A 24,915-nucleotide genomic window follows, 5' to 3' on the forward strand; every position below is an offset into this window, starting at 1 on the left:
TCTATTTTTGACATTGCATGTATTTCTTAAATTTTTGTCGAGTTTTATTAAAACTACAAACATTTTGACAAAACAAATTGAGTAAATCTGAATGGTTGTGTTAAATTTAGCACTATGAAGTTCTCAATGTAAATAAAATTATCTGTGCTGTGTGGGTGAAGATGGTTTTCCAGTGAAACAACTTTTCACATCATAACAAACAAATATTTACATTTTTACGAGTCTACTTTATTTTTCTTTTTGAAATATTTGACATATTTCAAAGATTTGAAAAATAATAAAACCAAAAGTGAAGCAGACTTGAACCACGATTCTCGGAGCTGGTATAAATGTTTAAGTCTTGTTCAAGTTCATTTGCCCAGTCCAAAAAACAAGAACACACTTTTTTTTTCCCCCGTGTGTGTCTTTGTTTAGTCTAGACAATATTACATCATTCTGGCAGGGGCGTTTGTATGTTATTGTGTCTATTGTGGCTTATACAGTGTGTCATGCTCTCTCAACAGGCACGGTTACACATGGCTTGTGGCGCCCTGACCTACAACTCCCCCTCTTGTTTGTCAGCAGTTGTTTGGCCTACTTTCATAAAGACAAACACAGCCATTTGTTTTGTTTTGCATTTCCATGAAAATGGAAAAAAAACACACAAAAAATAAAACGGCATTGGGGGGGCGGGTGTGTGTGTGTGTGTGTGTTGTTAATCGTTGTTGTTGTTGTTGTTGAAAGGGTAGAGGAACTCGTGAACACCCTTAATAGATTGCAGAGACTTTAAAAATAAAACCAAACATAACCCAAGTGACAAGATTTTGCCTGTTAAATAATGACTATTACCCCTGAAAAAAGATAATCAACTTCCCATCATGCTTTTAATTATCAACAAAACCTTTTTTGTGCAATTTTTAGGCTCTTCTTCAACCTTCTGGACACCAACTGAACTACGAGCCATTCAGCCGGCAAGCCCTCCAGCTGAATCGGCCCCTCCCTCCTCTTTTCAGTCTATGGACAGCAAGGATGCTACAGTTCATTAATGAGTATGCTCCGTAGCTCTTTAAGAGTCCTTAATTACACTGTGACACCAGTCAGCCCCAAACTAGGAGGGGCACAGAGGGGAGGCACGCTGGGGGAGGGGAACAAAGTCCACAAACCTCGTTTTATAGAAATCAAAAAGGGGCACCTAACCTATTCAGAATTATCAGTCAACCAATCTCATTCTGAAGAAAAATCAATTGTTTTGACACGAGGAACTTGATCAAACAAAATTGATTAGGTCTTTGAAAAGGTGTGACATGGATAGCACTCTGAGGCTAGGCGATGGACTGTGGCAAACACATGTGATTGAAAAGCTTTAAATGGGTGTCAAACAAGCAGGGACATAATGTTTGACTTAAATTATCAGCAGTCCCACAGGAGGCTTGTGGGATCGCTCCCCGGAGCCGGGTGTGTGTGCAGAATACAAACAGGGGATTCACCGGTGACCAGTGGGTCAGCACTGGAAGAGGGATGGGTGCCGGTTGCTCCTTTGAGACTTGGCGACATTCCTACAGCAGCTTTTTTTAATTTGCTGGACATGACCCCTCCTAGCAGGCGCTCACAGGGCAGACAGCACTTCTAACACACAGCCACGGTTGCTTTGAGTGCGTGTTTGCAGCGTAGGTGGGAGTGGGGGGGGGGGGGGGGGGGGGGGGGGGGTGTTGTTGTTGGGTCCCAGATGGGGTAATGGGGAGTTTAGCATCAGGATTACAATGAAATAGTGTGGCTTTGAATTGAATAGTGATTACCCCAAGCTCACAGTGGTTACACAATAACATTGCTCCCCAACACCTCCACCAACAGAACAGGGTGTGGTCAGATATTTAAATCATACCGGCCAAAATTATTCTAAAATATTAGAGCATGATAACTGTCCTGTGAAAAATTACATCTCGACCAATTTTACCTTACAGGTCATTTTAAAAACCAAAAACGTTTCATTTAGCCACACAAATCCCCAGTTTTAGCTATTAAAGTCAGTGGCAAGTACTGTGTATGTATAAAAAAAAATAATAATAAAAAGTGCCCCCCCTCATGGTCACAGCTGGTTATTACTGCACTTTAAAGTCAAAATATGTAGCTGTAATAATTGACAGTCCCACTGCAAAAGGCGTTCCTTTATGCTTTCTCAGTTATTCTCCTCTTCATCTTTCTCGCTTCTACATCACATACGTATGCCGCCAGGATGACTGACTAATCTGTTTGTTAAACATGTGTCTTGCCTCTGAACTCCCCAGCTGCTGGCCAGTCAGCCAGCCCAGGGAGATTGAAATGTTAAGAGCGGTGAAGACAGGTCCACTAATTAAATTCCCCAGGTTAATCCCAGCCGATCCCCTCACCACACTCTCCAACCCGCAAGGAGACAGGAGGAGGGCAGAAACCAGGGGGAACAACAAACAAACAAACATTCAGCGCTAACAATGGATGCACGAAAAGAAAAAAAATCACAACAAAACCGGATGAGGAACTGAAAAGACTGAAAAACCACATGTGGTGAGTCTCATTTAAACAAGCAAGCATGCAGACAAACATGCATCTGCGTGGGGAAGGGTGCAATAACTTCAACAAGCATGTTTAAAGCCAAAAGGCCACGACATTGGAGGAATCTTCATAAACACAAGCACACGAAAGCTCATCTACTGCTTCCACGTTGACAGCCATCACATTCCCAGGACTGTTTTGAAGAAAAGTTCATCAACACCAACCTCAGCCCTGTCATCATCTCAGCATGTACAGTGGTCTCATGTCTGACCCTTTGCCACTGTACAACCGAGGACAGCAGACCAACGACTATCAAACTATGTGACCTTGGCGGCATCACAACAGGTGCTGCATTCCACCTCATCAAGGTGTCACAGCTTCAGGTTGCAGAAAGTACTTTCAAGCTGGCCTAAGAAATAACAAACTGGCTTTCAAAGAGGTTTCATCGTGACAGAGACAAATAATTCATCGCCCAAAACAATAGACATGAGCATGAAGTAATGACGAAAGAAAATGAGCTTAAGTTGTGAGCTGCCAAGTCTTTATACAACTTTTAGGGCACAAACACCATTACAGACAGAAAACAGATCTTATCTGCCTTTCTACAAATCAAGATATTTACAATGTCGTGAGCAATGACAGAAAAAAAGAGCACAAACCTCTGCCAAGGCAGCTCACTCTCTCTAAACATTATTTACTAATAAGGAAATAATATTGTATTTTTTATATATTCACTTTGTTTTCTTTTTTCTTTTTCAGAATACTTTAAAGAGGCTTTTAAGCACAGTAAAAATCAGATACTTTAAATACACAAACATTATGCAGACGTATGTAATGGGTAACAGGTACTGATTTATAAATAACTGGACATGAATAACTTGAGTTCATTATAAAATATCATATAGTTCAAACTAAGTAGGCAGAATATTCACTTTCTTCTGACAACACTTTCCTTAAAGCTAAAACACAGTTTTGGGTCAATTTCAAAGAAAGGCAGATATGAAATGTAAAAGTGAGGTCAGAGGTCAAATGTGACATGATGCTATAATGTGATATTTATAACCTTCTATATATCAGTATCGTTTCATAAATGTTGTCAATCCAAACAAAGGCAGCAAAATTTTAACCACAGTTGTAAAAATAAGATATTTTATGAAAATTTGACCTTATTTGAAGAAGAGCTCAGAGCTCCAAAGTACTGTGATATTTACAATCCCCTTCATACATTCCTGTGTATCAGTACAAACAATGGCACATACTTCTGAATAGCTCTATATAGCATTAGTATCATTTTGACCTTCAAATCAAGCTACTGACCTTGAAGAATAGGTCAAAGGTCAGCTGTTATATGATATCTTAAATCTTTATACTGCATTTTCTATATGTTGACGATACACGCCACATTTGTAACAATCATAGTTGAGTTTGAAAGATTTTTGTCAATTTTCTAAAAATAAATTATTGAGTTTATTGAATTATTGAGACCTGAGTGGATGTCAGCCAAATTTTAATGGAAAGTTTAAATCATAATTCACTGAAAACAGAACAAACTGACGCGCACGCAGGCAAACGCTACCAAAAACATAACCTTTACTACCTTTACTCAAGCACACCATTTAACTATAAATATCAAAAGTAACTGATTTTTGCATTGGCATATCATATATCATTATATGATCCAATTATTATTATAGATAGGATGATGTATATGTGTAATTATCATTTTAATTAAAATAGCTAAATTGCTAAACTTATACCAGTGAGCAGCAATTCTGGCTGTAAATGTTGCAAAGTAGAAGTCTGAATATATATTTCTGAAACCTAGTGGAGCAGAAGTATTGTGCTTTAATAAATGTTATGTTTAAACAACACCAGACTGTTATAGTGAAAAATGAATGAAAGACACATGCAGAACTTTATGATACATCCACAGCAGATGCTTCATGACAATTACAAAGATTACAAAAGGAAAACTAGAGCAGGTGCTTTTGTACAAAGTGGGTGTGGTTTGGGGGAAGATGTGGGTGTATGACACAGTGTAGGCGTGCTGCGTCACAGACACCACGCGCCTGCGTTGTGGCTTCGCTCAGAGGTGTAATGCCTGATTAGGGGATTACAGGAAAGTGCTTCTTTGCAGTTCTGTGAGAAACAATTATTAACATGTTGGTGTCTCTAATCCTGGATAAACACAGCTTTTCAAGAACAACAGCGAGTCTTTCTTCCCCTCTTTTTTTTTAAAAAAAATCCATGTTTAAACCCTGTAGTCACTTGAACTCCAAAGCCTAACTAATACCAGCAGAGGAGACAGGCCAGTCTTGTGGAACACTGTCATTACAGAGGTTGTGCTCTTGGTGGAAGACATGGCTGGCCAGCAGGCCTTCACATCAACGGGGAAATCCAAATTTAGCTTGGGGAGAGAAAAGCATTGTGCTGAGCACAGCTTGTTGAAAGGGAATTAGACTGAAACATGTTCACAGCCTGTAATCTTTTATTTGTTTGTACACTTGTCTCATGTAATCTGCTTTCTAGTAATGCAGAGATGATTTCCTAAGTCATGCTGGGGAACCAATGGATAATAGTTACAGGTGGGCTGTTATCACAAAGCACTGGAGGTTCATGCAAATGTCAAGTTATCCACTTGCGATTGATGGACTCATAGGTCGCTACGAGTTTAAGAAGGAATTGTAACAAAACAGAAAACGGCAAGATTTTTCACAAGGTCGATGAGCCAATGCATAAAAAGCAAATAATTTTATAGATTTATGGGAATACATTCAATATTATAGATGCTATTTAGTGCCAGTTGTGCCTGATAAGAGTCAAGCAGGAAGCAATCAACCCACTGCTGATGCCTGAGCCACCAATCTACACACTTACAGACCTTCCCACACACACAGACACACTTTATCATTTCAGTGTAGCCTGTGGCTCTAAAATACAGCACATCAAAACAACCTGTAAGTTTCATTTCTGATGCCCTTGAAACCTGCTGACTGGCCATACTGTCCACTACCTGACACTTTGAAGCGTGCCTCATCTCAGTCGTCTCCTCTGCCGCGTTTCTGTGAGGTCCTGAGAAGAAACGATGGACAACATATCACGGCCTCGTTTTTCCTGCTACGTCAGTGTAACAAAACACTCATGCACCAAATTTGAAAATTCAATCAGTGGAGAAATTGGTATTCCTTAAACAAACAAAAAATACATATCAATACTGCACAGACTGGATTTTTTAAAAGTGTGTAAGTATATCAGTTTGCTTTTTTGTCTCTCTTTTTTTACCTCGGGTTTAAGTCACTTAAGTTTCCACAGAGAAAGAGGGCAGGGCAAAAGCAGTCCTAAAGGTGCTGGTGCTTGTGTGATGTGGGGATGTGTTGTGCCCATCTGGCAGGACAGGGTTTAGCCCTAATCCCAGAGCCCCTCTGCAGGGGAGCCCCAGATTGTTGATCACTGCCCCCCTGCTGGTTCCTCCACACTCCTGACCTCAACACCACATAAACGCACAGACTGCTGGCATAAGAACACAACACAACTGCACATAAACAGCAGAGCAGTGGTCAGCTTCACACTTCCATATTCCACTCCAGCAAATAGTGCCTTATGATATTCAAGTTACAGGTCAGTACTGAGTTCGGTGACCACTAAGCACACACGGGCAAAAGTGTCCGCTGCACAAACAGAAACACAGAGGAAGACGAGAAAGAAATATGACCCTAACAGAAAGGAAAACAGAGAAACATACCCACACACATGCAGAGGGCACAGAGAGACTTGTTTTTGTGAGGCAATATGGAATAACTAATTTATCAAACACACAACTATAGACAGAGTAAATATACACACACATAATTACAAAAACATAGACGGATAGGCAAACACACAAAGACACCCAGAAGCAGTCACCCAGCCATACACACCACACACCTAACCACTGATAATCCCCCAGACACAGGAACACACACACACACTCACACACACATACATACAGAGCATCATTATGTTTATCACTGTGAACCAGCCCACCGACACCCATCATTCTAATTCCATTTGTCTGTTTAGATTCGTTTTGCTTTAATCCTCCCTTGTTTGTGCACATCTGCAAGCACTGCAATAGTACAGACCGAGAACGAGAGGAAGAGAGAGAGAGAGAGAGACGTACAGAAAGAGACAGAAAGCAAAACAGACAGAGAGAGAGAGAGAGAGAGCTCACAGGGAGCACTCTCCCTCATGACATCCTGGTCCCTGTAGCTCCAGCAGAAGGGGCAGACAGGCGTATCTCCTTGCCCAGGGAGAAGCTCCCTGTCCCAGCCACGGAGCCGTCGCCAGGCCCGGAGGCCCCTATAATCACTGCAAACAGTCAAACATCCAGTCACACAGGCTCTTACACCAACACAACATTACAGGCTTTTTACACAGTATTACACCACATCTTATTATCCCATTCAAGTCCCTCTATTAGCTCAATTGGATGGTGGGATTTTCATTTGTAAATTGGGGGATTTCAGATTAGCTTGTCTGTCAGCGATGAAATGCCCCCTGAGACTGTGAATTATGTGACCAATCACATATGAATCAATGCTTACGCATGCTGCAGCTGCATGAATGGATGGTGTCAGCAAGAAGAATTAAAACAACTTTAACCTAGATTACGTGTTGGGTGTACAGTACACATATTTAATCAATGGTCACAGCTGCAATGCCAAAACGCCACCGTTTCAATGTACACCCCACAATAAGCAGTGTAGGCTTTATGTGGCAAATAATATTCAGGTCTAATGGGGAATTATTAAAGAGATAAATATTAGCTTCCGTACACACCTAGCAGCAACATTATGCAGAACTGAAGCTGGTTGGTTGAAAGGAAACGAATGAATTACCCCTCTTCCTCCCCGGGCCTTCCATTCAGATACAGAGTGAGGGAAAGAGAGGCAAGAGAGAGGAAAAAAGGCACCCCGAGCTAGTCGAGAGACCCGGCAAATTATGAAAATGCCTCTCTGTGTCCTAAATGGAGGCCGAGCTCTTTAATGTGGCACAAAATTAGAACCTGGGGGAGGAAGTGTGGCCCGCTTGATTGGCGAAACCCCTCCTGGCCCACTACCCCCCTTCTTCTCAAAGCACACAGAGATATTATCCAGTGCCTAGTGGCGCTCTCTTGTACTGGGAAAAGTGAAGGACCCCAGAGAGAGCCCAGGGGCATCCATAAAGGTGCCTAATTTGTCAGTTTACTCCTCAATTATTTAAATAGATCTAAGAAGGGAGCGGAGAATGAGGCTTTTTCCTGCCTCTTCTCAGTCAAAGCAGAGAGACCTTTCTCCACGGTAGCCATTTTCAATTACGCTCCGCACTGCTGTCTTTGATATACAGAAGTGCTGTAGTGGAGCGGGGCTGTATCAAATAAACAAATGTGTGTACACAAGATAACAACGGGAACTTGGGGATAATATTCAGCCTGCTCGGAAGAACTCAAAGTTATTTCACATTTACAAATTTGCAGATTAAAACAAAGTTTGTGGACATGTGCACACACAGGAAGCACACAGACACATACCGAACGTTTTTCATCTGCTAAAATGTCACAAGCGTGTGATCATACACACCATACATTTACACTTTTATCCGTGAGGATTAAGGTAAGGTTTGGATACAGGGGAGGGACCTATTGTTACTCATCCCTCTGCTCTCCTGTCCATCCACACCATCAACCTACAACCTCACCTCCCCGCTATCCTATCAACCACGCACACCCAGCTGGAGTACCAGCTCCAACAGCCTGGCAATGCCACCTCCCCGCCAGAGAGACCACTGGAGGTATGTGGAGCCTGGGGGCAGAGATTACCAAGCGGTTGAAAATTGATCCTGGAAATAGAGATGTTGTATTCCCCAACCCTCTGACCTCTAATCCCTCGGATATCTTCCTCTATTGTTTGGTTTGATTTACTATTGGGAGGAGGCTGTGTGGGTTAAAGAGGACGAGGATGCTGTGAAGCTGGAGGGGGGTCCACACAGGGTCCTAATGTGACCTGATCACTCACAGGTTTTTTGTGCAGGCAGGTAACGGACCCTCTCTTTCTCTAACAGCTGAGCCACAAACCCCAAGTGAGATAAACTCATCTCTCAAACAGTAAATTTCAATAAGCACTATTTATATGTAGGCAGCATTGGCAGTGCAGGATCCAGCTGCAGTACAATGGTATAGGTGCAACCACACAAAGACTAGAGCAGGAAGACAATGCCATAGTTTTTTTTTTAAACACAGTAAAGAAACTTGCAAATACAACATACAAACAGTAAAACAATGGAGGGCACTACAAACACCTGTACAAATAAACTTGCACACATGCTGCACCTGACATACAAACACTGGCCGCCACACACTGTGGAAACACAAATCAAGAGTGATGGCAAACGGAAACCTGAGAAAAGTCAATCATGATGTCAACACAGACTGATGTTAATGGGCCTAATTCTACGCAATACACATTCAGGAGAGCAGTTAATTTAGCCAAGATAACAGTAGTGCTACCTCTGTGAGAAGTTTAAGGTTACAGTGTGCCTGCTCACAGGAGTTGGTGTTTCAGACAAACCTGCAGGCAAATGCTGTTTTGCTTTGTTTTAATTCATTTGCATGATGGAAGTGAAACTCTTGAGATTCAGAATCACTTTTGTGGTAGAGTCCAGTGCACACAGAGGCACTGCATGGGTCCAAACCCATGGACCTCCTTACACTGAGACATAAGTGATAACTATTTATCTGCTTTATTTAAGTCAGCTTTTTTACATTTTCTCATACATGTTTACTTGATACATGCAGTACCGTCTTCTATCTTTACCTCTTGCGTTCATGAAAAATGCCAAAGGTAATACAGGTGGACAAGTACAAAATAGTATTTTTGCACCAATAAGTAGAGTCGCAAAGAGCTATTAGCTGAAAACTAGGCATGTTTTGGCATGGTGTGCAATGTGTCACAAAAAACTGAGGAAACTCGACGAATAGAGGACAGAAGAAGTGGCAGACCTCAAAACTATCTATAGCAGATGAACAGAATCCAAAAGTCACGTCCTTAAGAAATAAGAAAAAAAATAATTTAGTCTATCCATCTACTGCTAACTAAAGGCTCATCAGAAATGGTCTCAGTGGCTGTTAAGAATTCCTTCTTGTGGGAGGTATTCCAACTTACACAAGAACAGGACTGGAAATCAGTGGTGGAGCGATGAATGCAGGCCTGGCCTCCCCAGAGCCTGCACCTCAGTGTTACCAAAGCAGTGTTGGATCATTTTGACAGAGAGCAGAAGAAAGGCAGACAACATCCAGAGAAATATTACTAAAGACAACTTAAAGAAAATACAAGAATGCTTGCCTACGAGAGTTCAGGCTGTGTTGAAGAATAAAAGTGGTCATACCAAATATCGACTTTAAAGCTTGTTAGAAATGTACAAACTGTTTTTACCTCATATACTGTATTTCCATGTACGCTTGCATGTTTCAACAAACTGCTCAAGACTTGGACAGTACTGTACTTGAATAAGAAAATGTGAAAACCGGTCACTTTCATGACTAAATCATAGTATGAAATGAGACATACGAGTCTTAGGAAGGAAAAAAAAAGTTTTTCAGAGTGTAAGATTTTGCAAAATCTGTGGCCAGCTCAGTATATCATGCCTCTCACACCCTCTATTCTCTTCCCAAACACTAACCAACACACCCCAGCCCTCCGCCTCCTTCCACTCCAAGCTCCCATCCAGCCAGAGAGAGGAGTGGAGATAGGCCCAGTTGCTAAAGCTGTCTTTTCAGCCCCTGCTCCCGCTCGGTCTATCTGAGATACACAGCAAGCGGAGGTGTCGCTTTTCCGCTGGCATTTCGGACAGTATCTACTTATAGACGAGAGAAAAGGAGAAAAGAAAAACAGAAGGGGTATTATCAGGGAGGGATGAGAGCAGCAAAGGCATTTTGTCTTTTTATTCCCCTCCTAAGCCCTGGGCTTTGCTCCCAATCCGATTGGTCGATACGGCCAGGGATGTAAATGAAATGCAAAGAGGAATAAGGCTGGCTTCCCATCTCCAGTGTGTGCCCCCCTAAGTCCCCCGCCCCTCTTTCTCTGTCTCACTCTGTCTTGCTCTCTGGCTGTTTATGGCGTTGTGTTTCTGTTTCCCCATTCACAGACTTGCTGCTCTCCCTGTTTCTGTCTCACCCTCCTCACTCTGCCTCTTCGTCCTCCCCCACTTCGCGCCTCTCCCTGGCTGGGCTCACAGCTCTTATCTCCTCAGACGCCCCACATTCCAGCGTTGCTGTGGCTCCCTGCCTGCATCCCTGGTCACGGCGATTCCATGGGTTCCCACAATCCTCGGCAGCTTGCTGATTTAGGGTGGGCAAGTGACTCTCAGAAACAGGGGAGAGAAGAGGAACAGAGGGGTTACGGAAAGACAGAGTGAGAAGGGGTGGGAAGGCGGGGAGGGTGGGTGACAAGAGGGGGATGATAAAAGGAAGGTAAGGTAAAAATAAGAGGGGATGAGGCATGTGGCAGCAGATAACTGATGTAAACATTAAACTACACCAATACAGTCAAGTTAAAAAAAACACGATTTAAACCCGCATTATTAATTTGCCTGCAATGTCAAAACAACAAATATGATAACATTTTTTATCAAAAATACTACGTCTGAGAGCAGAACACAAAAATACATAAAAAAAATCTTTATTGAAATATTTTAATCTGTAGAAAGCAGAATGACAGTTTCCCCCTTGTTTTTATGTGAAACCAAACCATCTGTGCTACAGCAGGTCGAACCTCATCATCCAGCCAGCTGACAGCCGCTAACCAGGCCTGCGAACACAGAGGGCAGATTACATTCTGAGAAAACTGCACATGCACTCACTGTCCCTCGCTTTCCGCTGGTATCTCAAACAGCAGGCTTCTTCAGAAACGTTTTATAAAGCTTATGGCAATATGCCGATTTGACCTCTGCACAACACATTTCATAGCACGAGGTTCATTAACATCAACACGAACATTTTTAAAAACTGTGTAACTGATGCGTCAGATCCCGATCAAACGTATAACAAAGGCGTACTTCAGGGGTGTTCTTGAAACAACCCTGGTCCAGTCCGACTAAGTTTGACGGCACCTCTTCCCGACATTCACAGACCTGAGATTCCATTTTCCTGTGAGTCGGGCACTGAAAGTCTTGCGTATCTGCGTTTATCCGTGAACTTTCCATGACTTTGCGTCTCTCGAACGATCAAAGCATTTTGCTTTTCAGTTCCCCGATCTGTTTATCGAATAGGTTTATGAGCAATTCTGGCAAGGAGAGGGGGTTGAGTGGAGATTTAAGCATGTTCTCACACACATGCAGACCCAAATCAACATAGATGCCCGCATGGGCACACGCACGAACGCACCTCTAAAAGGGTCCCTGGCATTGTGACATTTCACATTTCATTTAAATCCAAGAGGGATTACCGCCCTCATGTTAGGAAGGAAGAGAGAGAGAGAGGGGGGGGGAAAGCACTCATCGAATCCATTAGTTTTAAACATTTAAAGGACCATCTAAGATAGACTGATGGAAGGATAGAGGGGTGGGTGGGTGTGTAGGGCTGCCACTGATGTGGAGTGAGGACTGCGTGGCACAGCACAAGTCTGTCCTAGATTAAACAGCCGCTCTAATCCCCCATTTCTGCCCCCAAATTGGGTTTCCCTCAATCTCGGTCTTGCCATCCTAATGTGAGAAAAAGAAGTAGAGCAGAGGCTGAGGCAGAATAATCAGCACGTTAAAAGCTCTGAGAGCAGAATAGGAAAAAAAGGGGGGAAAAAGAACGAGATGTAACGATAAAGCAATTGAATGGGTGACTTTAAGAGAAGCGTGCAGAGCTTGATTGAGGTCAGACAGGGCTTCCTAAAGTCATGCCCTGCCGCTGGTCAACTGTAAACATTCATCAAATGAGACATAGCACAGTGTTAGCTCTGTTTGGTAACTTCAAACGAGAACTTATCCGCCAGCATTTCCCTTAATTTCAAATTTTGACATACAAGTCCAATTTGGCACAGTACATTTAGCCAAACTTAACACCAGTGCACCAGTCTTGATCCACATAGAGCGTCACCTTAAAACCACACAAAGAGGCACACTGGCTTAGCCATAATGTCCATTGTTCCAGCTCCATGGATCTTATGGGGTTTGCCTCCGGCTCTGTCGGAATCTGTCTCTCTCTTGGAGCAGGTGAGTAATGGCTGAGCGGATGGCGGGTGCCTGGGGATCAGTGGGGTCCTTCTCTAAGTAAAGACTGAAGTGCTGGACACTGCAGGTCAGTAGGCTGTCTGCACTGTAACCCCTGTGACCGGAGCGGAGCAGCCTCTCGCAAGCCAGAGCCAGGTTCTTGTCCCAGTTTGGAGGATAGTCGGAGTGGGCCTCAACAATCTCCTTATATAGCTGCCCGGCAATAAAAAAAAAAAAACAGAGATAAACATAAAAACATTCATGCTTTTCCTGATACATTTTAATCCGCCCTACTATGGTAAAGTGTTTGCAGGTTTGCTGGGGTCAGACTCACAGTGTAAGACAGCTCAAAGAGGCGAGCTTTCCCCTCTCCTTGCATCCTTTCAGCCAGGTCAAACAGAAAGAAAGCCGTCTTCATCCTGAAACAAAGCACGCAGGCTCAGGGCTAAGTGCTGGATGGATGAGCCATGCAGATCTACACTCTCAGACGCACCACTCCAATGGAGTGATTTATGTAGATGCCGGCACCAAATACAATGTACATGTAGATGTTTTACCACACAAGACTGGTTTATGGAGATGTTCTGGTGAGGCAATATGCATCGTGACACAGCTTTATATTTACGCTCTAAAGTATACATCCACTTCAAACAAGAAAACTAGCATCCGCTGTAAAGCATTCAGCATACCTGGCTTGCCACATCTCTTCATTAGCAACACGCTCCCAGGATGCAGGATGGAAACTGTTCATACATGGGGAGAAAAAAAAATCATTTCTTTATCTAAACCACCTTCAGGCACCGCACTGGCTTATTCACAGTTCCACTAACTATAAATGATTATTTATGTGAATATATTGTTCCACTTGGCTGTGCAGGTTTTGATACACTAAACATCAATGTTTGCTGCATAAACATTAAGTGACTGAGCAACAATACCAGCTAGCACATTAGACATGGAGTAAAACCACATCTGCCTTTTTTTTTCCACTTTGTTGACTGTAAACACTTGACCTCTTCTTCAAAAGAATATTTTAGCAGGGTTTCCGAGCTAATATTTGGCTTGTGGGCATCGGCAGACACGCTTGTCGTGAGGGTGCGGGAAATAATGTCACAGTATTCAGCCGTGGATATCTGAGTGAATGAAGGGCTCCTGGCAACAGCAACAAAATATGGAGCTTTGACTAATTCCACTTTTGACACAGTTATTGACAAAACGCAATAAGAAACTCATTATTTTTCATCTTCAGTCTCATTTCAGATGGCTAAGGGCCTAATGTCTTGCTCTGGTTAAATTCACAAAGAGCTGGATCACAGCATGGAGAACAGAGGACAAGCCCACTGAGGGACGTTCTGTGGAGTCTGTGGAGGGACGACTGAAGACCACAGAGAGAAAAGTGAGCACTGAGATTTTTTCTTTTTTTTTTTTGCTCCACAGGATTTGTTTATTTTCTTGGCCAACAGCAGACCTTAAAAATTAAACCATGATAATTTTTAACCATTTAAACTTCAGCGACGCTGAAATGTTATAAAAATTCAAATGAAGATCAAAGAGATCAAACTTTTCTAAAAACATTTAACATGTTAGGTTGAATTTCAGAGCAATGAGCATAACATGACACCCCCATTACCAATCTAAATATATAGTATTTTAATAGTATAATCCAGGCTGAAATACGCATGAAGGTAAGAGTTAACTGTTAACCTGTTGTGTGGATCACTCCAGTTGTAGATATTGCGTGTACGATGAGCCCACTCTTCAGGGTGAAACTGCTTCTGAATGGGCACTAAGTAGTCACACACACCCAGGGGCCAGCGGGAATAACTGCGTTCCCAGCTCAGGTCTCCATCAGGAAGCCCGATGCAGGCAAACACATCCCTCCTGCAGAAAAACAGAGACAAACTCTCAGATAGAAGCTTGCTCGTGCCCTCAGTTTTTTTCTCCGGGTAGCTGTTTATAATGACACACACAGTGACACCATGGAGACAGAAATTTCCTCACATCCCAGCACCTTCTAGCTTCCCATCAGCCCTGCGCTTCTCACAGACCCCGAGGGTTAGTCCCGCAGGTCAGTGTTGCCCCCACAGAGAGACATACATGTTGGCCTGGCAAACACTGCCCCCTGGTGGCCTTGGTATTAACAAGGCACCATCCAATTTCTGGATCTCAGTTCCTCCTGAAGGAGTGAATCATGGGAGCAGGGAGCAGCAGCAAGTCCACCAGAGACCATTTAACCAAATCAAGTAGATTAGCTGACTTTTGTAGTTCATCAGACTCCTTTTATGGCCTCAACAGTTCTGTGGGCTTATCTCGTGCTTGCACTGTGTCGACCATCCTGCTGATCTCTGCCTCATTAGATCACCCACTTGTTCATTGTTGCCCTCCCAATTCACTCACTCTCTCTCTCTTTCCATTTAACATCCTCCTATTTAGCTGTTCAGACCATCCTTTTATTCCCTCTCTGCTCTTTTCATGTGTCTGAGGCACTCACTGCGTGTTGCGGGACAGAAATTGATCGAGACTGAAGGTGCCTTTCTCCTCGGGGTTGACCGGGTCCCACCAGCGGCTGGGAAAGTGGATCCCAGGGTGGTGCTGTGCCAGCTTGGCCACATACCAAGCATATGTCATCATCTAGTGAGAACAAAGAGCACCACCAATCCCAGAGAAATATTTATATCCAGTCGATTATCAGTTAAAGAATCATCAGTGCAATTAGTTTAAAGTGATTTTTTCTGTCATTATATCTTACTTATCATACTGATAACATATACAAACTAATAAGTATATAAGACAACACACTCAATTTATAAAGCCTTTACTTGCTGACTTAAGGGTTTAATTTATGATTTTCAATGAATTTCTTTCAGTTATCACAAAGCTGATTTTTGACATTTTTGCTAAAATATGTTAAACACTATATTATCATGAGAAATCACACTTTATTCACATTTTAGTCTTCATTTGTTACTTTTTAAATATATATAAAATCTCTTTTGAATATAGTGTGGTTTTAATGGTTAGGAAAAATATGACAAAACAATTTCGTCATAAATAAAATTCCTTAACTTATATTATGAAGGACAAATCATTTCGATACAGGGAATAGGGAAAACCTCCTGACCTCCTGATCAACCAGGCGTACATCAGGCCGTACGCCCTGGCAGTAGTGCAGGTATCGCAGAGAATTTCCAGGCAGATCTCCTCTGGTCAGGATGATCGAGTCTTTGGGGAAGGAGGCCAGAAGCTCCCTGCCGAACCTCTCCACCACAGTGTTCCCACTCTGATCACACTCCCTAAGATCATCAGCACATATGCAAGCAATTACTCTACACTAGCATCAAAACAGAAGTTGCATTTTCTCCCATTTTAAAACTGGTTAAACACATCTTTACCCCTGCTCAGAAGTGTGTGTGAGATGTGTGCGGCGGTGTATATGTGAGTGTCTGTAGGTATGCTTTCAAGGTGCTCTGAGGGTAAGTTGTCAGTGCCCCCGCCCCTTCCCCTCACTCTAGCTGCCTATCTAATCGTGGGGAGACAGGTGTGATGGGTCTGACAGCACAGGCCATGCTCTCCCCTTGATCAAAGCCGCTCAGTGATGGCTGTCTGGCACTCCCCAGCGCTACGCTGGTGTAATCTGCCTTCTCGGACAGCTAACATCTCAGACTGAGCTCTGAGAGTAGAATCTATGTGCTAACCGTGCCTCTCTTTAGCCCCTACCATGGGGTGAGCAGAGAAAAACCTGACATGTGGAGTTCAGACCTGCAGTATGAAGCGCAGAGAAGCAAAAGAGAAACAAATCAGGTTGACTCAGGAAAAACTGTGCATGGGGATTTTAGAAGGAGCTAGAAGAGTTTTTACTTCATTTAAAATTTACAAAGCAGAAGTATTTAACTTCATTCTTCATATGCATTTGGGTTCAGTGTAGTTACTGCAACATGAATATTGTAAAAACATTAAACTGACAGATACATGGATTGCAGAGTATCTGAAAAGAAACCGTAAGACTCGAGCGGTCGGACGCAAAAACACTATTAGAGCCTGAAATCACTAATAGCCTGTAGAAGACAAAAACAATGCAGCTACAATAATTATGTCCACTGTGATCAAAATCTTTGCTGTTAAGAATTAGTTTTCTAATTGTCTCCAAATTCAGACGTTACAAAGCCCTAACTCAGCCCTTTTACTGCAAATATACAACAGTGGAAATGGAACTGTAAGGATTTTATAAGGAGTTAAAGTTCGGAGCGCTGGATTTTTAAATTAAACAATGAGAATTCATTTAAAGTGCTGCTTTTGCGTCCCTTTGATAGTGTTTTCATTCACATGCAGTGCAATTCTGAGGCCCAGGCCAAAATGAGTCTAACTGCAACAACACAACAAATCTTCAAATTTAAAGTCAGCATTTTAAACTCGTTGCTTCTGTCAGATGAAATCTACCATTTTAGACTTGTGCAATGAAAACCACTGTTGCACACCACAGTAATTCCTGACTGTGTATCAACAGCACTGCAGATTTTCATCATGCCTAACAACAGCAAGCTTGTTACTGTTAGCAAGTGGCAAGTGCAACACTCACCTGTGATTGGTGTGCACCATATGTGCCAGCAGAGCTGCAGTGAAGACCCAGCCTGTGGTCTTCCACAACCCCCCATAGCCCAGCCTCCTCTCCAGCCCAGCTAGAGTCCGGCTCAAGCCGAGGCCTGCCAGCACACACACTGCAGCATCGCTCTGGAGCCAGAAACGCTCAACCTGCAGGAAGTGACCATACAAGTGTATACCACACACACACACACACACACACACAAAAGTGTTTTCTTTAGTTTTGTTTTTTTTTTGCTTTGTTTTGTTTTTTTCTGGGTTTGCTTTACCGTTGGACCAGGATCAGCATCAACATACAGTATACTGCTGTCTCTGTGGTTTTATTTCAGAATATTGAAAACTGAGACATACTTGTAATTCAATGCTGAGCACAAGGTGTGATGCTTTAGCTATGATATGAGAAAAGATGTCAAAGAACATAAAAGTGTTATAGCTCACCACTCCGAGCAGTAAGGGTCTGCTAATGTCCAGGTTGGCTCTCCATGCAAAAAACAGCGAGTAGACCACCAGCATGACAGTTAACAGCCAAGACACTGAGCGACACCTCCTAGGACGGGACACCTCGGGTTATTCAGCGCACAACTATTTAACCAGCTTTCCTTTTTTTTTCTAAATGCATAGTCTGCCATTTCCATATTTTTAGTCTAATGTATCACTTTGTCTATTTACTCTGTAAAAATATACTTGTTTTGAATAAGTCTGTAAGAATATTAATGCACGGACGGGGATCACAAGCCTAAGAGAAAACGTATCTGCCAGCAAGCTAAGAGGTGCATGATTGATTTTCTAATGCAGACTGAGTCATAATGAGCCGGTGCCAACCGCTGAATCACAAACTCATTACAGTACAGCTGTAAAATGTTCTTATACACCAAAAAGAAAACATTTCCCCTCGTGGCAAAAAACAAGCCATCGTCCGAACCTGAAGAGACAAGCTTTCAGGCTGGAGCACAGTTTCCTGCCAACACACTGATTTGCTGATCTCTGTCAGCCGGACACTTATACTCACTCAAGCTTTTCTTCATTTACGTTTTCCTCACTTACAAGCACAATAGCTAAAAAGCAAATGAAATCATATTTATAACCTTACACTTTAACATGGGGTAAATAAGCATTTGCCGGGTTTCCTTTGGGCAATCTATTAGACGACCTTCCTCTTCTTCATCATCTGTCTGTGTATGTAGCCAAGTTTATTGAAGTGCACCTCGGGAGAAGGGGAATAGCTTGTGCCCTGCGGGGCTTTGGGGCATTACTGGGGCTTTATCAGCTCCACCCAACAGATTCCAGCAAAGGCTCTCCTGTAATGAATTACAGGATCACGCTGCCACATATAGATGCATACAGGCAGTGATTTCCTTGTACACACAAACATGATTTTGAAAATCCAAAATACACATCAAATCCTCTTGATCTGAATGTGGAGCGTCGTGACAGTTTGACAGTTAGGTGCCTCAGTGTTGTTTTGTATTCTTTTTTTCTAAGATCAGCATTTTGTCAGTGGTTTTGTTCCCCGTCTTTTACTCCAGGGGATTAGATTTTTGTAGTTGAAGTGGGTGCTGAGATGTGCATGACAGAGTTTGGTGTGTTGCACGCTGGCATCCAACTCATCCTTACCTGTCCAATGAGGAGAGCGCAAAGCCCATTCCTGCCAGTACCAAGACAGGAAGTGAAAGTTCTGCCAGGGAGTGGTCCAACTGAGCCCTGCACACACAAACACACACAGAGACATGACGGACACCGAAGACAAGCTCAATTACCCTCCCTGCTACTGAACTCAAGGACACCAATTATTAAATGCCCTTCATCCCCTATCAAAACAAACTCCTTGGACTGTGCACTCCTCCTTTCAATCGGATTGACAGATACGAATGACTGTGTCATCCACCCCCCACAGCCCCATCCTCTCCTCACAGCGCCTGTCAGTCACACAGCGCTTGCTCATAGCGGAGAGATAGTTTCCTGCCTCTTCCTTAATACCCATCTCTATTTGACAGCTTATTGAGTCTCTATATCTCCCAATGTATACTATGTGTGAATGTGCTCATGAGCGTGTGGTCGTGTGTGTGTGTGCGTGTCAGTTATTCCAGTGGGTTTACGTCTCCAGTGCGACATGCCTGTCATGTTCGCCTCTCTTCCCCATCTTGAAGGTGTGCTTGTCCATCAAGCAGCAGGGGTGACGGAAAGGGGTGGGTGCTTGGCAGAGGGGGGGCTGGTAGTGGGGGGTCTTAAGACGCACACGCACCCCATCCCGTCAGCTGGAGAAAGATACCAGGAGTGGGATGACTGTGGTGGTGGTAGCAGAGGGAAGCAAGGGAGGGAATGGGATGGAGGGGGTGGGGAGGTGCTAGAGTGGAAAAATACAATTTCTCAAGCTCTATTGCAATGTCTGTCATCACAGCTTGTCACGCTTAAACACCAGAGCTGAGTGATCATTTCAAACTGCTGGAGAAAGAGAACACAGCGATTTGGCCCTCTAAGCAGGTTCAGTTCTGCTTTGATGGGAGAGAGTGGAATGGGAAGAACAAAAGCTGCTGGGGAGAGTAAGGGAAGAGATGGGCTGCAGAAATGACTGCGGGCCCTTATAATGGCTTGGTGTGTGTGTGTGTGTGTGTGTGTATGTGGTTAAACCTGTGTAAATCACCAGAACCATTGCAAAGAGCAGTTGGGTCTTCCATCTCTAGTCCCAAACGTGCCCTCACTGTGCCTCAGATCAAATCGACCTACTTTCTTCCCTTCTCCATCCTAGATCCTACTGTCTAAATAGAAATGAAATACTCAAATCAAACATGCTGGGCAGTTTATGGATGAGAAACACACTGTTTCCTGCGAGACGGACAAAACGTGCTGCTTTGGCCACAAAAACTAGAAATTCAGTGATGTTACTTTGTTCTGGGAAACGATGATGTGAGTTTAGCTGATGGTCATTATACCCATTAAATGACCATCTTGTTTTCAAGTGCCGTTTACAATATTCAGACCAGGAAGTTTCATGTGCAAACAGCAGAAAGACTGTTTACTTACTGCAGCATTGTGGTCAGGTTAACCGAGGTTTCTGTCTTTGCCTGCAACACAAAAATCAATGTAAGCTAAGCCAACAGGGTCAGGGTGTGTTTAAATGCAGCGAGGCAAGCAACACTTACCAGACAGAATGTGCCATATTCAGCTCGCAGCAGGTGGGTCAACAGACCCGACAGGGTGGTCTGGTCACCCCAGCTCCAGCGGGCTGTGTTGAGGTAGGATGAAATCGGCAGGTAGATGTACGGCAGGAAGCCAGCGAGGAAACAGAATCCCAGAGATACAAGGCCACGCAAAGACAGCTCCTGTTTAAATACAAGCATAAGATGTTCTTAAATTCATGTTGTCCAAACCGTAAGCAAGAAAGTAAAATGGAAAGTGCGTGTGTCGACAAGACTGGAGAGTCTTGTTTGGTCATGTTTTTCCCTAAAAGCCCCTTTTTTCTTAGACCAACACTAACTTTGAAGTTACGCTAATTTCCAGCTTCATATATTTAAAATTCAGAGTTTAAAACAATCCATATTTATATCTATCTTAAAGCCATTTTAGCTCCTCTCCCTTTAAACCAACTTTCCTCTGATTGGCTGCACCTCACAAACAGCAGCTTTTAAGAGGATATGTGGAGAAAAAATGAATAAGGAAAAAACATAGTAAATTATTTCTTAAGAAATCTTGTTTTTGTAGTCTTTTTATTTCTGTCAATAAAACTGCACACACTCTATTTCTTCTTTGCCATCTATAATTCTCTTTATTTAATGAGACCCTGTGACTTACCTTTTGAGAATACAGTCGGTAAAGGACCCAAGGAATGATGACCAACACATACAGCACCAGTGTGTGCTGGTTACAGAGCCCCAAGCCACAGCATAATGCCCCCCAGTGTGCAGTCTAACAGGAACAACCAAAACAGTGCAGCATTGTGCGTTTACATTGAATAAAACATAACCTGTGTGTTGCATCTGTTGTGTGGTGCTTTGAGTTACCTTCTTCCTCTGCGTGGCATTTTCAGCACAGTGGAAGCTGGCGGTCAAGAAGAAGAGAAGGCCAATAAAAAGGTTATTGAGGGTGAAGACCTCTGCCACCATGGACCACTGCCAGCTGAGTCTGGACACAGCAAACAGCCCACCAGCCAGCACTGCTCCAGGACCAGGACCTGCCAACCTGACAGTGTGGAAGAAGAGGGTTTCACTCTTTAGAAAGGACTGCATCGGAGAGCAATGACAAGAAGTTAATTACAATCTGGTCAAATAAATTAACTATTGTACTAATTTAACCATCTGGGTGTTTCAGTTGTTTAAAACGACTGCATTAAAATGAACCTCAAAAACAGTATTTCTAAAGGCTGCAGAACTTAAATTGCTTTTTTCAATTTTTTGATCAAAGTTGCACTGCAATGACACACGAAAAAAAAAACCAGAGAGAAAATAACAAAGTCAGCAGCTTCACACAAATTTTAAATGTTGTTGTCAAAAAAGCCACCACTTCCCTATAACTAATTTGGGGACCCATTATAATCTTCCTTCTACCCAAGTTTGCTTCTCGGACAAGACCTTGAAAAACACTCAGCGATTTGGGGTAATTCACATATCATGAGAAGTCCCTCTCGAGCAGCCGGTTGATCTTGAACAGACTGGCACAGAAACCACCGTGGTGGAGATAGCACTTTATCCTCAGCTTCTTAAATATAATGTGTGCACAAAAGTTTTCCCCTTCCTCCTCTCCTGTACTGTCTCCATCTCCTCTGTGGTAATTGAAGCAAACTTGGGATAATCTGTCATACGCTAAGACCCACCACTTACTAAACTGAGAGACAGAGGGGGAGAGAGAGAGAGAGTGAGGCGACAAATGATGGGGAGAAGGGAAAGAAAAGGAAAATAGTGCAGAAAAGTGTGCATTAAAGGGGTGAGACAGTGTACGGGATGTAGGATGAAATATAGAAAAGGGAAGAAAAAAGTTCAAGAAGAGAGAGGGGAAAGAAGAGAAAAGGAAAAAAAAGGCAACCCAGTCCCCAGCATGCTGGCTCTGAAATATGAGCAGGCTCGACAATTAGGGAAGTCAGGCAGTATGGCCCTTTCCGCCATTGTGTGGAGTGGCTTAGAGTCCTCATCAGCCTATCAGCTAACTGACAGGCAGAGAGCTGCTCTATTCAGCACCGCAGATACAAGCTGCAGGCCAAACGGCTGCCAGGTCCCTTATGACCCCACAATCCCTTGCCGGTGACAGCTTCAAGCTCCATAGCAAATTAGGCGCTCTCACATTACAATCGCAGAAGACAGATTCCATTAACGGTATCTGAAATTGAGTAGAGAGCAGGCCCGTTATCAGACCTGACTCATAAGCACCGCCATTAATCACAAGGCATGATACCATTTATACATTTCCAGCTCTCTGCCTGCCGCTGTGATAGTCAGCCACAAAAGGCCTGATGAGACTTAGGCTAGGGGAACAATGGAGCTTTCTGAGGAAAGCGCGGTAAATCAGGAAAAAAAGGAGAGGGAGAGCGAGAGAAGGGTGGAAAAAAAAAACTTTAGCTTGCTGACTACTTCCCCTTTTATTCTTGGGTTTTCTCTCTGCTACTCACCACTATTTTTTTCTGTGTTCTCTGTAAGGCAAGCCTGCTGAATGAGCAGACGTATGTGTGTGCGCGTGCACTTAATGGGGTTGGGGGGTTGTGGCGTCTAGGAGTGGGTCTTAATAAGCGATAGCAGCGACTTCCTCGCTGCACCGCTCCAGGAATTAGTTGTAACTTGAAGGAAAAATGAAGAAGGGTGGCGTTTCTAGAGGGGGGTGGGGGGATGCAGATGGGGACTTTTGTTGAGGTGCAGAGACCTCCCGCACCCATAATTTTACCTCCTCGCATGACAATTAACCCACAGCTCATGCACCTAGCGGGGGGGCTGGTTTGGGGGTGGCACAGGGTGCAGAGCAGTCATGGGGGTCCCAAAGAAGGGGTTATTACACCAAGTCTGTTCCTCCTTCTGAAGCTCGTCTGATAGCCAGCACTCGTCACATATTCAAAGACACACACACACACAGGCACACACTTCTGTTCCTGAACTTCTTTATTCTCCCTGAGTGCCTGACAAATCTCTCTGTTAGAGCTTGTCAGTCGGTAAGAAGCCAGTGATGTGTGTACAGTGCAGCCTGTAAATGACCTGTCTGTCTGCGCGGGACCACCTGGGTCCCAGTCAGCCTCTCCACAGCTCATTCTCCAGGCTGGCTGCTCCCAGGGCGCTCGGATAAAGCAGGACACATTTTGACACCAGTGTGGCCGTGTTCCCTGTTATCACGATTCAGTGCTGTGCAGGATGCTACCGCTGTACTGAAATGTTGTGGCTCAGTGACAATGGACTGGTTGGGACGTGGCAGGAGAATAACACGGCTGACAACGAGACTATTCAACCCTGAACTGATCAAACCTGCCAAAAAATGCCTGTGTCATCACCTGGGTAATTAAGTGAATGACCAATATACTTAAAGCATAAACGAAACACAAACTTGGAAATAAAGTAAGTGGTTAAAAAGAAAAAAAAAACTATCCATAATTCAACTTGAATAATATGAAAGAGGAGCACAGGCTGAAAAGGGAGGATTAAAGGTAAATAAAATAAAAAATAACAATGATACGAGAGACAATGTCCCCTTCAAGGACAGAATAAAGGCTCAGTATAATCACTTTGAAGTGTCAAAATGAGAACCTGCCTCATTTACACACTCTGTTCTACAGTATGGGCCGGAGACATGCCAGCATCGGTCGTCTGCACTAAACAGCATCACACAAAAAACCTACACCAGCACTCTGCACTGAATGAAGCTTCACAATGGATCTGGCTAAGAGAGCCGCTGTTACACACCACCCCGGGGAACAGACAATACCACAGCTGTGCCATCGCGGATCAACGACGCACTGTTCTCTAACCGAGTGGTGGTTTGGGTTAAGCGGTGCTGGAAAACAATCACACATTCCTGAAGAGGGTAAAAAGCCCGAGAGAGGGGGGGTGGCCTTGCTCGGGCTGAGGCTGAGGTTTCCAGCTGGCCCGAGCAAACACCCCAGGGCTCCCCTCTGGCCGGGACACCAGGCAGGCTACTTAGCAGCTATTATATGACACGGGTATGATGTATTGCTTTGAAGTTTCAAAGCCAATCTGCAACTGATACACAAACACTAAGGAATGTCAATAAATCAAAGTATTGGCTTTGATTTAGTACTACTAAATGATCCAATGTTAATTTTCTTTCAGAGGAATTACATCATGACAGTACGATCGAACAGTTTTATGATTTTATACATTTAAAAAAACATGACACTGGAGTTTAAAATATAAAAAAATATGCAATGTGCAGTATTACATTAGAGAAAATGTAGAGTCAAGAGCTTAATTTATGCTTGAGAGTAAAAGCCAGATGTTACATTCTGCTGTTGTGATTATTATAAATTCATCATCTATCAGCTGCACAATTGTTTAGGTATGCAATGCTAATTTTAAGATTTCAATTGGAGTTCAAAATGGATAAAATGATATGTCGTAATCTTATTTATATTTGTTTTTTATGGTTATTTAAACAGAACCATAACAATCG

The 24,915-nt window shown here is 43.3% G+C and overlaps 1 protein-coding gene across 8 annotated transcripts in view; it reads right to left on the reverse strand.

Annotated features, from left to right (window-relative positions):
• Nucleotides 1-4,333: 4,333 nt before the first annotated feature.
• The window catches only part of tmem260 (transmembrane protein 260), a 31,253-nt gene continuing 10,671 nt past the window's right edge, over nt 4,334-24,915 (reverse strand). For 2 of the 8 annotated variants that reach the window (XM_025901091.1, XM_025901096.1), the window contains 14 exons: nt 21,318-21,495; nt 21,109-21,222; nt 20,460-20,639; nt 20,341-20,381; nt 18,934-19,020; nt 17,758-17,866; nt 17,297-17,469; nt 15,842-16,013; nt 15,212-15,351; nt 14,425-14,601; nt 13,410-13,463; nt 13,055-13,139; nt 5,791-12,933; nt 4,334-5,580 (listed from right to left, as the gene is read on the reverse strand). In XM_025901091.1, the coding sequence (XP_025756876.1) occupies nt 12,673-12,933; nt 13,055-13,139; nt 13,410-13,463; nt 14,425-14,601; nt 15,212-15,351; nt 15,842-16,013; nt 17,297-17,469; nt 17,758-17,866; nt 18,934-19,020; nt 20,341-20,381; nt 20,460-20,639; nt 21,109-21,222; nt 21,318-21,495 (1,771 nt within the window). In that variant the 3' untranslated portion in view covers nt 4,334-5,580; nt 5,791-12,672. The remainder of the gene's footprint in view (nt 5,581-5,790; nt 12,934-13,054; nt 13,140-13,409; nt 13,464-14,424; nt 14,602-15,211; nt 15,352-15,841; nt 16,014-17,296; nt 17,470-17,757; nt 17,867-18,933; nt 19,021-20,340; nt 20,382-20,459; nt 20,640-21,108; nt 21,223-21,317; nt 21,496-24,915) is intronic. The other 6 variants (XM_025901094.1, XM_025901093.1, XM_025901092.1 and 3 more) reach the window with 6 other exon arrangements.

The sequence above is a fragment of the Oreochromis niloticus genome, linkage group LG19 (genome assembly GCF_001858045.2).
Source record: "Oreochromis niloticus isolate F11D_XX linkage group LG19, O_niloticus_UMD_NMBU, whole genome shotgun sequence".
In the NCBI taxonomy this organism is placed as follows: Eukaryota; Metazoa; Chordata; class Actinopteri; order Cichliformes; family Cichlidae; genus Oreochromis; species Oreochromis niloticus.